Here is a 14,000-nt window from a genome sequence, read left to right on the forward strand (position 1 = left end):
AATAATGTAAGCTCTGTCATATCTGTCATTAGGCAGTTGTCTCACCGCCGGCGAGGAAACGATTGGCTATCGACTATTTTCTCGCTCAAGAAACGAACAAAAGATATAAGATCCTGTGTGAGTAAAAGAGACATATATATTAATAGTTGATCGCTGGCGGTTCACACTGCCGGCGAGAACTCGCTTTACATCTTTTGTCGCAGCGACAAGAGCTATAAAACTAGCTCAGCGATACTCGCTCAGCGCTGTTAGCTTGGCGGCCGCCCGGCTCGAGCGAGTGGAGCGAGTAATCGCCCGTCGTGCTCGAACACTCGCTTTTCACTGCTCGCCCACTCGTTTCTAGTTACTCGCTCTGCTCGCTTCTCGCTCATCGTCGGCGGTGGGACAAGTGCCTTAACAAAAACTTAAACCATTAAAGTAGCTTTATCGTTTTGTTTTACAATAAAAGTACAACTAAACATGAAGTAAACAAACCCTGCCATAACCAAAATAAAACACACTTTTTGAATATTTTTTTACTTAGCTCATTTTAATTTTAATGATCAAATATGAATTCACAACCCTTTGTCCACCAAAATCACTTATCACAGTAATTTTGTGTTGTAGAACAATACCTAATAGGTTTTAATTTTGTCACAAAGTCGCGATGAAATTTCAAAACGTCAGAGACTCAGAGCCAACAAAGTTGCGGACGCTAGGTGGCGCTGACGTCGTGCACAGATCCAATAGTGGTTTTAATTTTAGGAGCGCTTATACCTGTTGAGCTGGCAACGTTGCATTTTTGTTAGTTTTTCTGGATTTTTCCATAAAAATTTAATGGTGGTCTGATAGTGCCTACTCTTCAATATATAACTTAATGTGTCTACTGCAATAATTATTCGTAGAAGACTTTTATTTTCTTTAAAAACCGTTAATAAACATTTGTTCATTTTTAAAGAATAAAAAAGTCTATCACGAATAATTATTGAAGCAGACACATTAACTTATACATTAAGAACAGTTATATCAGACCACATTTTTAATTTCCATTCAATTTTTATGGAATAATCGAGAAAAAGTAACAAAAATGCAACGCCCGATCAGCAGGTATAAACGCTCTTAATAACTTATGTTAGCTTTTTTTTTTTTTTTTTTTTTTTATTCGACTGGATGGCAACGAGCAAGTGGGTCTCCTGATGGTAAGAGATCACCACCGCCATAAACATCTGCAACACCAGGGGTATTGCAGATGCGTTGCCAACCTAGAGGCCTAAGATGGGATACCTCAAGTGCCAGTAATTTCACCGGCTGTCTTACTCCCCACGCCGAAACACAACAGTGCAAGCACTGCTGCTTCACGGCAGCTTATTGTTAACTTGCTTATTGTTAACTTTGCAGGTGGTAGGACCTTGTGCAAGGTCCGCCCGGATTGCTACCACCATCTTGCTCGCTTATCCTGCCGTGAAGCAGCAGTGCTTGCACTGTTGTGTTTCGGCGTGGAGAGTAAGACAGCCGGTGAAATTACTGGCACTTGAGGTATCCCACCTTAGGCCTCTAGGTTGGCAACGCATCTGCAATACCCTGGTGTTGCAGTTGTCTATGGGCGGTGGTGTTATCTTACCATCAGGAGACCCACTTGCTCGTTTGCCATCCAGTCGAATAAAAAAAAAAATTAACTTATGGTCTTTGTCCCAGCGGCCTGGTGCCACTCCACAACGCGTGTTCGTACGGGCACTATGAGGTGACCGAGTTGCTCGTCCGCGCCGGCGCCGACGTCAACGCAACGGATCTGTGGGCGTTTACGCCGCTACATGAGGCCGCCAGCAAGGCGAGATTAGAGGTGAGAAGTGCTAGACCACAGTATAACAAGTTTTTCTCAAAAATGTCCGTTAAAGTTGACATTATTCTATACATATCAGAAGGTGAAGTGCATAGTTTATGGTCAGCGAAAAATTAAAAAGTTAAAAAGATTGCAGGCGCGCAACGACAATAATAAATTAGCGCGCCTGCAATGAGTCACAATTTTTTTTTAAAGTTAAAAGGGCCATGGAAATGTTGGCACAAGTCGTATACAGCCAAATCAGATACACATATTTTGTTGGAACTTCGGACTTTTTTATTGGGTCTGAAACAGCTTGTGGTGTTTTCGGTGGAAAAATACACCTGCAGTTTATTTTTAATGAAAAAGGGCGGGAAAGCATAAGAAAAATAATTGGAATAAAATTAAATGTTATGATATATTTTGAGAAAAAGGTTAGTCTATTTCAGAATCATTTTTTTCATCATTTTTGAGAAAAACTTTATATTAGTCTCGGCTGGAATAGCAATTGCTGGCTTCGTATTAGTTAAACGGACTCGCAAGCTCGTCCGTTTAATACTCATACTCAGCCAGCAATTGGCTACTTCCAGGCCACGACAATAATCTACTATTCCCTACAGTAGGCCGACGCCTTTGAAGTTGAGCGACACCGCAGCCTGTATAGGTATTTACGCAAGTAAGGAAGGGTTGTCACAAATTTAAAAATTGGAAGGTAGATGTCTTTTACGAATCGGTGCATATTCATCATCATCATCCATCATCCTAGCCTATATACGTCCCACTGCTGGGCACAGGCCTCCTCTCAGAACAAGAGGGCTTGGGCTATAGTTCCCACGCGGGCCCAGTGCGGATTGGGAACTTCACACGCACCATTGAATTGCTTCGCAGGTTTGTGCAGGTTTCCTCACGATGTTTTCCTTCACCGCAAAGCTCGTGGTAAATTTCAAATGTAATTCCGCACATGAATTTGGAAAAACTCAGAGGTGCGAGCCGGGGTTTGAACCCACGACCCTCTGTTTGAGAGGCGATAGGTCAAACCACTAGGCCACCACGGCTTTTTTCGGTACATATTGGTATTGCGAAATTATATAAAACAAAATGTATTAGGGGTGGCATACTTACTAGGGGTAAGAAGTATCAAAATTATACCATTTTTGAAATAAAAAACTTTTTTTTCTCCAGAATATACTTTCATAGATTAGTAACCGATAAATACTTTCGGTTTCTAGACTTAACGGACTTAAAGTTCCTGTTATTGAATTTAATTACATGAAAAATAAATAAGTATAATTATGTAAATAGATGAAATCTTAGTTCCTTATTTATGCGAGATGATGATTTGCACGCACTCACAGTACATGTCGTATGCACCATAATAAATTTTATTAGAAAAAATGTTAAAAAAAGCGATAGCCCTAGAAGACTTGTCCCAAGCTACTAAGAACGGCGAAGTATGCAGCTGGGGCTCCTCCCACCCGCGTCTCACCCCTCACGCCCGCACGATTGCTCTGTCTAGACGTCTCCGTCGGATTACTGTAGGGAAACTTGTTATACTGTGACTAGACTCTGGCCAGCGAAAGCTGTCCGCGCATTTTTTACGAAACTTTAATCTGGTATCATTTTTGAGACTGTCAAAATTGACATATTGTCATTATAGCCCGGCTTAGATAATTTTGATACTTCTGCTACTTAAATAAGTAATAAATATTTTTTTTTGTTTAATTCAATCTCCTACCATCCTCAAAATGCAAAATGTTATAAGATTATGTTAGAATTGAAATGGTCAAAATGGTCCAAAAATTCAAACACTGACAAAGGTCATAAAATTTACCAAGGGACTCCTAAAGTGCATCAAATTCCACACATTACTACATGCATTTTGATGCAGCTTGAAGAGTCCAGAGTATAATTTAATATCTGGAAAATTTAAATAATATCTAAGTATCAACATCGTTTAATCAGTGTACAGCAAGTGTTGCCAGCCTCATTTTTTAGGGTTCCGGAGCCAAAATGGCAAAAACGGAACCCTTATAGTTTCGCCATGTCTGTCTGTCTGGCTGTCTGTCCGTCCGCGGCTTTGCTCAGGAACTATCAATGCTAGAAAGCTGTCATTTTGCACGGATGTATATGTAAACTATGCCGACAAAATGGTACAATAAAAAAATAAAAAAAATTTTTTAGGGTACCTCCCATAGACGTAAAGTGGGGGTGTTTTTTTCTCATCCAACTCTATAGTGTGGGGTATCGTTGGATAGGTATTTTAAAACTATTAGGGGTTTGCTAAGACGATTTTTCGATTCAGTGATTGGTTTGCGAAATATTCAACTTTAAAGTGCAAATTTTCATTAAATTTTTTAAATGTATGAATGCAATTTTTCTTGTCACTCTAGGTTGGCAACGCATCTGCAATCCCCTGGTGTTGCAGGTGTCTATGGGCGGTGGTGATCTCTTACCATCAGGAGACCAATTTGCTCGTTTGCCATCCAGTAGAATAAAAAAAAAAATGTTTTTACCAGGTGTGTTCGCTGCTGCTGAGCGAAGGCGCGGATCCGACCCTCCTGAACTGCCACGGGAAGTCAGCCCTCGACGTCGCACCCACCAGGGAACTGCAAGAGCGATTGGCGTGTATGTATCAAAATTAAAATGTAACACTTTTCCAGACATAGTGCATATAGCGACCACATCAATGTACACAAATATTCCACCTTGCCAAATTTACAATATGGTACAAAATGAATTGAAGTCGGTAAAAATATTATTCCTTTTTAGGGTTCCGTATGAAGCCGTGGTGGCCTAGTGGTTTGACCTATCGCCTCTCAAGTAGAGGGTCGTGAGTTCAAACCGAAAAACCTTTATTAACCGAACTAAAATAATTTCTTTTAGTTCATTGATATGGACCTCCGCAAAGTAACGCCTGATTCAATAAATTCTTTATTAACCGGTCAGACACATGTATACTTTGCTGCTGTCAGGTGTCATTGGCAGTAATGGTTGCTAACCTAAAGCGACCGGTTGCCGTTAAGCAAAAGGTTGAAGTTGAAGTTGAGTTCAAACCCCGGCTCGCACCTCTGAGTTTTTCGAAATTCATGTGCGGAATTACATTTGAAATTTACCACGAGCTTTGCGGTGAAGGGAAACATGGTGAGGAAACCTGCACGAACCTGCGAAGCGATTCAATGGCGCGTGCGAAGTTCCCAATCCGCACTGGGCCCGCATGGGAACTATGGCCCAAGCCCTCTTGTTCTGAGAGGAGGCCTGTGCCCAGCAGTGGGACGTATATAGGCTGGGATGATGATGATGACCCAAATGGTAAAAACGGAAACTCTATTATTAAGACTTCGCTGTCCGTCCGTCTGTCCGTCTGTCAACAGGCTGTATCTCATGAACCGTGATAGTTAATTGAAATTCTCACAGATTATGTTAAAAAGAAATCTCAGGTTACGCTATAACAACAAATACTAAAAATAAAATAAATATTTAAGGGGGGCTCCCATGCAACAAACGAGATTTTCTTGCCGTTTTTGCTAATGTCTAATGAATGTTGTATAGATGGTACGGAACCCTTCGTGCGCGAGTGCGGCTCGCACTTAGCTGGTTATTAAATTAAACCCTCACGTGTAAACAACATAAAACTATGATTTAATTTGTGGCAGCGTATCTAAATTAGTGGGGCGTGGAAAAAGGTTAATAAAGGAAGACAGACCTTACTAACCTTATTAAATATATGTAAAAATATATGTGTTCATCCAGCTCCTCCTGAATGGTGTAAGACCACACGACCCCAAACACTACCCGTTTCGAACTCAACCAGAGTTCGTCATCAGAGCAACACAACCGCCTATTGCTTTGGTTCGTTCGTTAGTTCGCCCTGTATAAATGTTTTATTGTCATGTTTTTTCAGTCGAATACCGCGGGCACTGTTTGCTAGAAGCGTGCCGATTGGCCGAGCCGGCGCGCGTCAAAAAGCAGCTGTCGGCTGTCAGCAACCCCCCTGTGAGTACTGGCGTCACAGTGACCCGTTTCATGCTCAGGTGTGGGATCATCATCACAGCGCGAGTGTGAACCGTGCCAAAATTAACCTAACTAGTTAAAATCAATGCGCTCAAACTATGCCTGCATTGGTTACAATGTTAACCTACTAGCTGTTACCCGCGTTTTTGCCTGCGATGAATTCTTTTAATACGGTATTTGACTATTTTGTATATGTTTTATAAATTAAAAATTCACAATGCCTGTTATCGAATACACACACAAACACACAAACATCACGCCTGTATTCCCAAATGGGGTAGGCAGAGCACACGAAACGTTACCGCTCCGGAGCCACTTTTAGCAATTTTAGGTTTTAAGTTTGACAAAAACGGTACAATAGTGACAGGTTGCTAGCCTGTCGCCTACGGTATACCTTAACCTATATCCTCAGTCGCCTCTTACGACATCCACGGAAGAAATGGAGAGGTGTAATTCTAACCCGACACCACACGGGTTATCGAATAGAGAAACAATTTTTAAGCTACCTTTACAAATAACAAAGTTATAAAGGTTTGAAATTCAAGATTAGAAAGAGAAAGACATACTGGCATGTGACGTCACACGCCAGTACCGCCATACTTGTTGCATAGAGAAAAGCGTTTGAGAAAGACAGGTATACAGATTTTTCAAAAAATCACTATAAATCCAATTTGCAACCGATTTAATTTTTTTCTTCGCTAAACACCATCTGTATATCTATATTTTCAGAATAATATTAAGATATGGCAAATTAAGGAGTTGTCAAATACCGGGATTAAAAAGTATCCCCATGTCTATACTTTGCCCTATGCCTATAATCCAGGTTATAAACTGTCTACTAAATTTCATACAAATCTGTCGAGCCGTTAAATATTGCGTGATTAAATAACAAGCATCTTTTTTAAACATGAAACTACCGTGAGACTCACTCATATTAATTATAATGACCCGGATAACTCACGTCTTAAATCGAGTTTAGCTCGACATGTTTCGGGCTAATCCGTAGCCCTTCGGCTGCAGTGCGCGTGTTGCAGCAGCCGCTGAGTCGCGTTGCTCCGGAGACGAAGGGCTACGGATTAGCCCGAAACACGTCGAGCTAAACTCGATTTAAGACGTAAGTTATTGTATTGTATTGTATTGTATTGTAAAACTCTTTATTGTACATAACACACATGAAAATAACATAACACAGGATAATAAGATGTACAAAGGCGAACTTATCCCTTAAAGGGATCTCTTCCAGTTAACCTTTGAACGATTGACAGGATATCAGACACAAGAGTAGACACTACAAGTACAAGTTATCCGGGTCATTATAATTAATAACAAGCATCTTTACAATTTTTCTCCTAAAAATCGACTAATTATTATTATTGTTAAGTTATTGTTTGTCATAAATCTTTTTCCTGTGAATCCATGCATTATTCAGAACTGTTACATAATAATCCTAACCTCCAACTTCAGTTCTACAGGGTGACATTTAAAAAATAACTATTTCAACGAGGAAAAGTTATGACAAACAAAAATTATAACAAACAAAAATTATGACAAACAAATATTATGACTTTCGAAAATTATGCGATTATTTTACACCTACACCTCTATTTTTTAACCCCCCTCAGGCGTCCCCCGACGCGTCCCCAGCGCCCTCTACCGACGCGACAGAGTCCACAACAGAAGCGCTAGTCAACTTCCAGCACCTAACGACAGGAGATCGCCCCTTACACTGCGCAGCTGCCAGCGACTATCCTAAACGTAAACAGGTGAGTATTGCTCTGTAGTACTGCCTTCGATGTTCATCTGGACCAGGGTTCTCCCCGATCAAAAATAGTAGATTGTACAACAAGAGCATAAAACGAGCCATGTTACCCAACACGTTGTTATAGCCACCCGAGCCGGTAAGGCGAGAGTGGATAGACACGTCGAGGGGAAAATGGGTTTAATGCTCGAGTTTTATTCGAGTTTCGCTCTGCTTTTCACTTCGATTGAGAGGAAATGATTTAAATACTCGTAGCAACAGTGGAGACGATTGTTTACTTACTAGGTACCTTTTGTTTTTTAAGCATTGCTATATAATTATAATTTTTTAGTTTTATTGATTTATTTTTAGTTTTACATAAAATAAAAAGTATTAAAAAAATATATAGAAACCTTTTTCTTTGCGGCTGTTGACACCTGATTACCTTGGTCTTAGACGAAGATTTTACTTTATGTAAGTATTTAATTTAAAAAAGTATCATCATAGTCTGTACTTTAAGAGCATGAAAAGTGATAAATATTATTTTCACTTCTCATGCTCGTAAAGTTTGTGTTTATGCTCGATCTAGGCGGCATAAAATGACTTTTTATGCTTTAGTGCATAAAGTAAAATCTTCATCTAAGACCAAGGTAATCAGGTGTCAACAGCCACGAACGAAAAAGTTTCTATATATTTTTTATTTTACGTAAAACTAAAAATCAATCAAAATTTCCTCTCAATCGAAGTGAAAAGAAGAGTGTAAAACTCGAGTATTAAACCCATTTTACCCTCGACGTGCTCGTTTTATACTCTTGTTGTACAATCTACTATTAATTTGTGACGTTATTTTTCCAAGGTTATGGAGATGTTAATAAGAAAAGGCGCCCGCGTCAACGAGAAGAACAAAGACGGACAGACACCGTTGCATATTGCCACGGAGCACTCGCATTTAGACGCCATGGACTTACTTCTGCGGCACGGTGAGTATCGATCGTTTATCAACATCATCATCATAAGTCGGATATAGGAATCAGTACCGAATTGTGTATGTAGCAATATGTCCCTTTTACGTTATGCCTATCCAATTTATTAAAATTGTAAACAAACGATTTCGATAATACAAACTGAGACATGGATGCACAGAAAAACCAGAAAAAGAGACCAGCACTGGGGTGATGGGTTGCAATTGACATTTTCTACAACACGAATCCTTCCGATTTGCCCCGAAACCCGAAGGTTTTTCTAAGAGATCACGGATTGTACAATCTTTTACTTTTGTGTTGCAGGCGCGAAGGTAAACGCCCTGGACTCTGGCGGTTCCAGTGCGCTGGCGGTGGCGGCGCGCGCGGACGCGGCCGCCGCCTGCCGCCTGCTGCTGGCCTGCGGGGCCAGGGCGCAGCCCGAGCGGTACCCGCCGCCCGCAGGTACGTCCATTATCATAGGACGTCCACTGTTGGATTTAGAAGACGCTCTGGTCTTGTCGGCACGAATATGAACTCTATATCTTTATGGTCAGCCTGGATTCGCAATTATGTCATCTCTCATGTCCGACAAAGTCTCATGGATGATAATAAAGAGATATAGTGATGTACAATTATGCTCAAGCATATTACTTTAACTTTAAGATATCTGTGTAACGCTACTAGCACCACAAATGCACCCGAGAGCCACATGGTGGTAGGATCCTCTCATTAGACGGGTACACCTGTTGCCATGAGCAAGACACAGACCGGGGCCCGAGGGCCCCATGGTTCCTCCGCCTTCCCCAAAGAACCCCCTTACCTCCATATAAATGCAATGTTCTTTTCATCTATATCTCAATATTACTACGAGTATTTCTACTCGTTACTAAGTTGTTACACTTTACAAACACTCACCAAGTTAGGGGGGAACTTAACCATCTGCTTCGCACAAACCAATACATACCAAGTTAGGGGATACTTAACCATCTGCCTCGTACAAACCAACACTTGATTCTCATAATTATAAACCATTTTTCCTTTCATTACAACCGTTCGTGTCCCACATTCAATCCTCACCCGTCCAATTCTATCTTTAGACTACTGCGTCACACCTTAGTGTTACCAGTTATTAAAGTTGCGTTCAGAAATCGTTTAAGGAACTCACCAATAATTCTTAATCGCGATTATTCGCGACAATTACAGTATCGACATCTATTATATAGACTGCATGTTTCTTACATCGAAACGGCGCACAAAATTGGTTCACAGCGCGGTTTTGTGAACCTTTATTATAGTTGGTTGACGTCTTGTGTCAAAGTGATATTGATGATTGATGCGCCGCGCGTTTTGTTCCAAACAGCCAGTCTAGTGCCACAAGGTACATAAATGTCAACGAATTAAATAGTAGATTGATAACCAAGGGTGGAAAGTGACCCATTTCATCCGAGTTAGACACTACTTTTCATTTCGACTGTGAGGAAAGTAAAATACTACAAAAAATGAGAATAATAACAAATTGAATTTGTTTATATCCAACCTCCAATGGTACCTTTTCGACTGGCCACTTGCCACGACCGACTATAAAAAAAAGCGAGTTGGTCACAATATATACGAAACTGGGGTTAAACGCCGAACGAAGAAGTTTGACCTTTATTACTTATTTATATATTCCATCTCTTTCACATTTCACGAATGACTTTCATCTCTTTCTTAACCTAACTAAACAAAGATATGGAATGTGTTCGTGACGTAATAAACATCAAATTTCTTGTTTCAAACGGATGTCCGGCGTTCAACCTCCAGTGTTGTATGTAAGCTCCTTGGTCACGACGTGTATCTAGATTCTAGATGGCCATGCCGAAACGTGAAAAAAAGTGTCATTGAGTCCAAGGCTAATCGAAAAAAAAAATACTTTCCACCCTAGAGATGAAAACGAAGTTTTCCACCCGGCTATCTACCCATGAAAATTAAACTTTCCGAACAGGAGAGATGGAAAAAGTATTCTTTTTAGCAAATACTTTTTAAAAATGTTCAGACGCATGCGCGAACGCAGCAGCCCTAAGGCTGCTGGAGGCGGCGCGGACGGGCGACGTGGAGGCGGCGCGGGCCGCGTTGGAGGCGCGCCCGCGGCTCGTCAACTGTCGCGACGTCGACGGGCGGCACTCCACGCCGCTGCACTTCGCCGCCGGGTGAGTGGCTCCCCGTAGTAGTAGCTGGAAGACAGTAGCTGTCAGAAACTAATGAGGGCTATCGTTTTTTGTCTCACTAGATGGCGCACTGTTGCGTGAGGTTTTTAAGTGTGGCTTTCAAAGTCTGTTATTACGGGCGTGAAAACAAAGTTTAGATTAAAATCATATTTAATACACTTTAAAACCTTACCATAAAAATATCCAGCAACCACAGTGTTGCTCAGTCCCGTTTTGTTCGGAAAAAAAGGGAGGAAAAAAGTTTCCGAAAGACAAAATTGTCTCAAAACACAGATTCATTGCCCCGTAACGCATAATTGCCATCATTAATTTCAGGTAATGCAAAATATTCACAAAATTATTCTAATTATAAATAAACCCGCGTAGCTCACCCAAAAACTATGAGATTTGACATTTCGGAGACCTCACGCTACACTAGCGCCTCTAGCGGCGAATTCATTCGCGATAGCCCTCATTGGGTACATTAAGTTTTCTAGGATGGTCCAAATTATATTTTTTATCGAAGTAGACTTATAGTAGCTCACTCCTGTCGATAATTTTTTTTTCACGCCGTTTTTTTGTTAAAATTAATGTAAAGTTTATTTCGGCAAACCACACGTTTCGTGAGATTTATAGGTTTTGTGGCTTGGTCTGTTTGATTTTAAAAAAGAGGTCGGATAGAAAGCTGTCAGTTGTCAAATGTCGCCGTACGTACACGTACGTGTGTGTAGGAGTGTGTCGTTGTACGGCGACATTTGACAACTGACAGCTGTCAATACGACCTCCTTTTTTCAATTTATTTTTACAAAAAAATGACAAGTGAAAAAAATATCTATCTACTGGAGTGAGCTACATTATAAGTCTACTATCGATAAAAAATATTATATGGACCATCCCAGAAAACTTAAGGTACCCAATTGGGAGACAGTACCTAACAGGATCGTGGACCTTGACTGCGGGGCTCACCCACAAATTCAAGGTCGCTCAGCGAGCTATGGAAAGAGCAATGCTAGGGGTTTCTTTGAAGGATAAAATCCGAAATTATTTTTATTTTTGACTTTGACTTTTGACTTATCAGACAAAGAACGAAGGTCACCGTTACTCAGAGAATTGGTTCGCTGAAGTGCCGTTGGGCTGGCCACGTCTGTCGCAGGACGAACGGTGGAGCAGACGAGACCACGGACGGGAAAACGTAGTGTAGGACGTCCTGAGGCACGGTGGACGGACGATCTTAAGACGGTCGCTGGCGCGGATGGATGCGAGGGGCTGAAGACAGAGTGTTGTGGCGCGCCATGGAAGAGGCCTGTGTCCAGCAGTGGACTGCTGTAGGCTGATGATGATGATGATGACCTAACAGGAGGAGAGTAGCTGCGGCAGCAAAGAGTGACAATTTTAGCAAATAAACTCATTCTTAATCAGTAGCTGACAACTAGTAGGTGGGTTATCCTTACTAATTCTTTTTTTTATTTCAGATACAACAGACTACCACTCGCGCAGCTCTTGCTACAGAGAGGCGCCGATGTGCACGCCAAAGACAAAGGGTGAGCTAACTGTACATCAGAGTCCGCTAGCATAACGTACACGTATAAAAAATCGGTCAGGTGCGTGTTGGACTCGTACATGAAGGGTTCCGTGCCTCCAGTTCAGTCCAGTTCAGCAATAAGAAAGATTCTAATACGAGCTTTTTTACGGACGGTACTTTTTGCCCCTGGTTACCAAAGTACTTGTCAAGTCAAAGTCAATTTAGGCTGTAACAAGCACTTATGAATGTCAAAAAATATCTACCACCGGTTCGGAAAAACCTCAACGAAAAAGGCGAATCAACTAGCCCCTGGCACTGCCGGATGTCGCCTTGGCCGCCTAGCAACGCCTAACAATGCCTAGCAACCAAAATACGCTGAAAAAACGCGGTTCTTGTATGACGAACCCCTTTAATTTTTAACTCTGTTTTATTTTTGGTATTTGTTATTAATAGCGGCCACAGTAATACATAGTCTGTAAAAATTACAAGCGTCTAGAATAGTCTAGTTATAACAGCTCAAGAGTAGAGCCCTGTGACAGACGGACGGACGGACAGACAGATACTGCAGTAATAGGGTCCAATTGACACCCTTTGGGCACGGAACCCTGGAAAAAGCATAGACACTAACATGCACTTTTTGTGTCTTCCAGCGGTCTGGTGCCACTCCACAACGCGTGCTCATACGGCCACTATGAAGTGACTGAGCTGCTGGTGTCATGCGGCGCCGGCGTCAACGCGGCCGACCTGTGGCGCTTCACGCCGCTCCATGAAGCGGCGGCCAAAGGAAAAGCCGATATAGTGCGGCTGCTGCTGAAGGTAACCCGTCTCTTGTGCAGGTGTCCTCCAGCAGTCTGGTGCCACTCCACAGAGTGTTACTACAGGTGTCTTCTAGCAGTCTGGTGCACTCCACAGAGTGTTGCTACAGGTGTCTTCCAGCAGTCTGGTGCCACTCCACAGAGTGTTACTACAGGTGTCTTCCAGCAGTCTGGTGCCACTCCACAGAGTGTTACTACTGTTGTCTTCCAGCGGTCTGGTGCCAATCCACAGAGTGTTACTACAGGTGTCTTCCAGCAGTCTGGTGCCACTCCACAGAGTGTTACTACAGTTGTCTTCCAGCAGTCTGGTGCCACTCCACAGAGTGTTACTACAGGTGTCTTCCAGCAGTCTGGTGCCACTCCACAGAGTGTTACTACAGGTGTCTTCCAGCAGTCTGGTGCCACTCCACAGTGTGTTACTACGGGTGTCTTCCAGCAGTCTGGTGCCACTCCACAGTGTGTTACTACAGGTGTCTTCCAGCAGTCTGGTGCCACTCCACAGTGTGTTACTACAGGTGTCTTCCAGCAGTCTGGTGCCACTCCCCAGTGTGTTACCACAGGTGTCTCCAGCGGTCTGGTGCCACTCCACAGTGTTACTACAGGTGTCTCCCAGCGGTCTGGTGCCACTCCACAGCGTGTTACTACAGGTGTCTTCCAGCAGTCTGGTGCCACTCCACAGTGTGTTACTACGGGTGTCTTCCAGCAGTCTGGTGCCACTCCACAGTGTGTTACTACAGGTGTCTTCCAGCAGTCTGGTGCCACTCCACAGTGTGTTACTACGGGTGTCTTCCAGCAGTCTGGTGCCACTCCACAGTGTGTTACTACGGGTGTCTTCCAGCAGTCTGGTGCCACTCCACAGTGTGTTACTACAGGTGTCTTCCAGCAGTCTGGTGCCGCTCCACAGCGTGTTACTACGGTGTCTTCCAGCAGTCTGGTGCCACTCCACAGTGTGTTACTACAGGTGTCTT

The 14,000-nt window shown here is 42.4% G+C and overlaps 1 protein-coding gene across 1 annotated transcript in view; it reads left to right on the forward strand.

Moving 5' to 3' along the window:
- Positions 1-14,000, forward strand: part of Tnks (tankyrase) — a 38,018-nt gene that overhangs the window by 4,057 nt on the left and 19,961 nt on the right. The window contains exons 5-13 of the mRNA XM_074108027.1: positions 1,675-1,819; positions 4,315-4,423; positions 5,700-5,791; positions 7,432-7,572; positions 8,404-8,527; positions 8,834-8,971; positions 10,545-10,698; positions 12,168-12,236; positions 12,868-13,033. Of these exons, the coding sequence (XP_073964128.1) occupies positions 1,675-1,819; positions 4,315-4,423; positions 5,700-5,791; positions 7,432-7,572; positions 8,404-8,527; positions 8,834-8,971; positions 10,545-10,698; positions 12,168-12,236; positions 12,868-13,033 (1,138 nt within the window). The remainder of the gene's footprint in view (positions 1-1,674; positions 1,820-4,314; positions 4,424-5,699; positions 5,792-7,431; positions 7,573-8,403; positions 8,528-8,833; positions 8,972-10,544; positions 10,699-12,167; positions 12,237-12,867; positions 13,034-14,000) is intronic.

This window comes from Choristoneura fumiferana, chromosome 26 (assembly GCF_025370935.1).
Source record: "Choristoneura fumiferana chromosome 26, NRCan_CFum_1, whole genome shotgun sequence".
NCBI classification, from domain to species: domain Eukaryota; kingdom Metazoa; phylum Arthropoda; class Insecta; order Lepidoptera; family Tortricidae; genus Choristoneura; species Choristoneura fumiferana.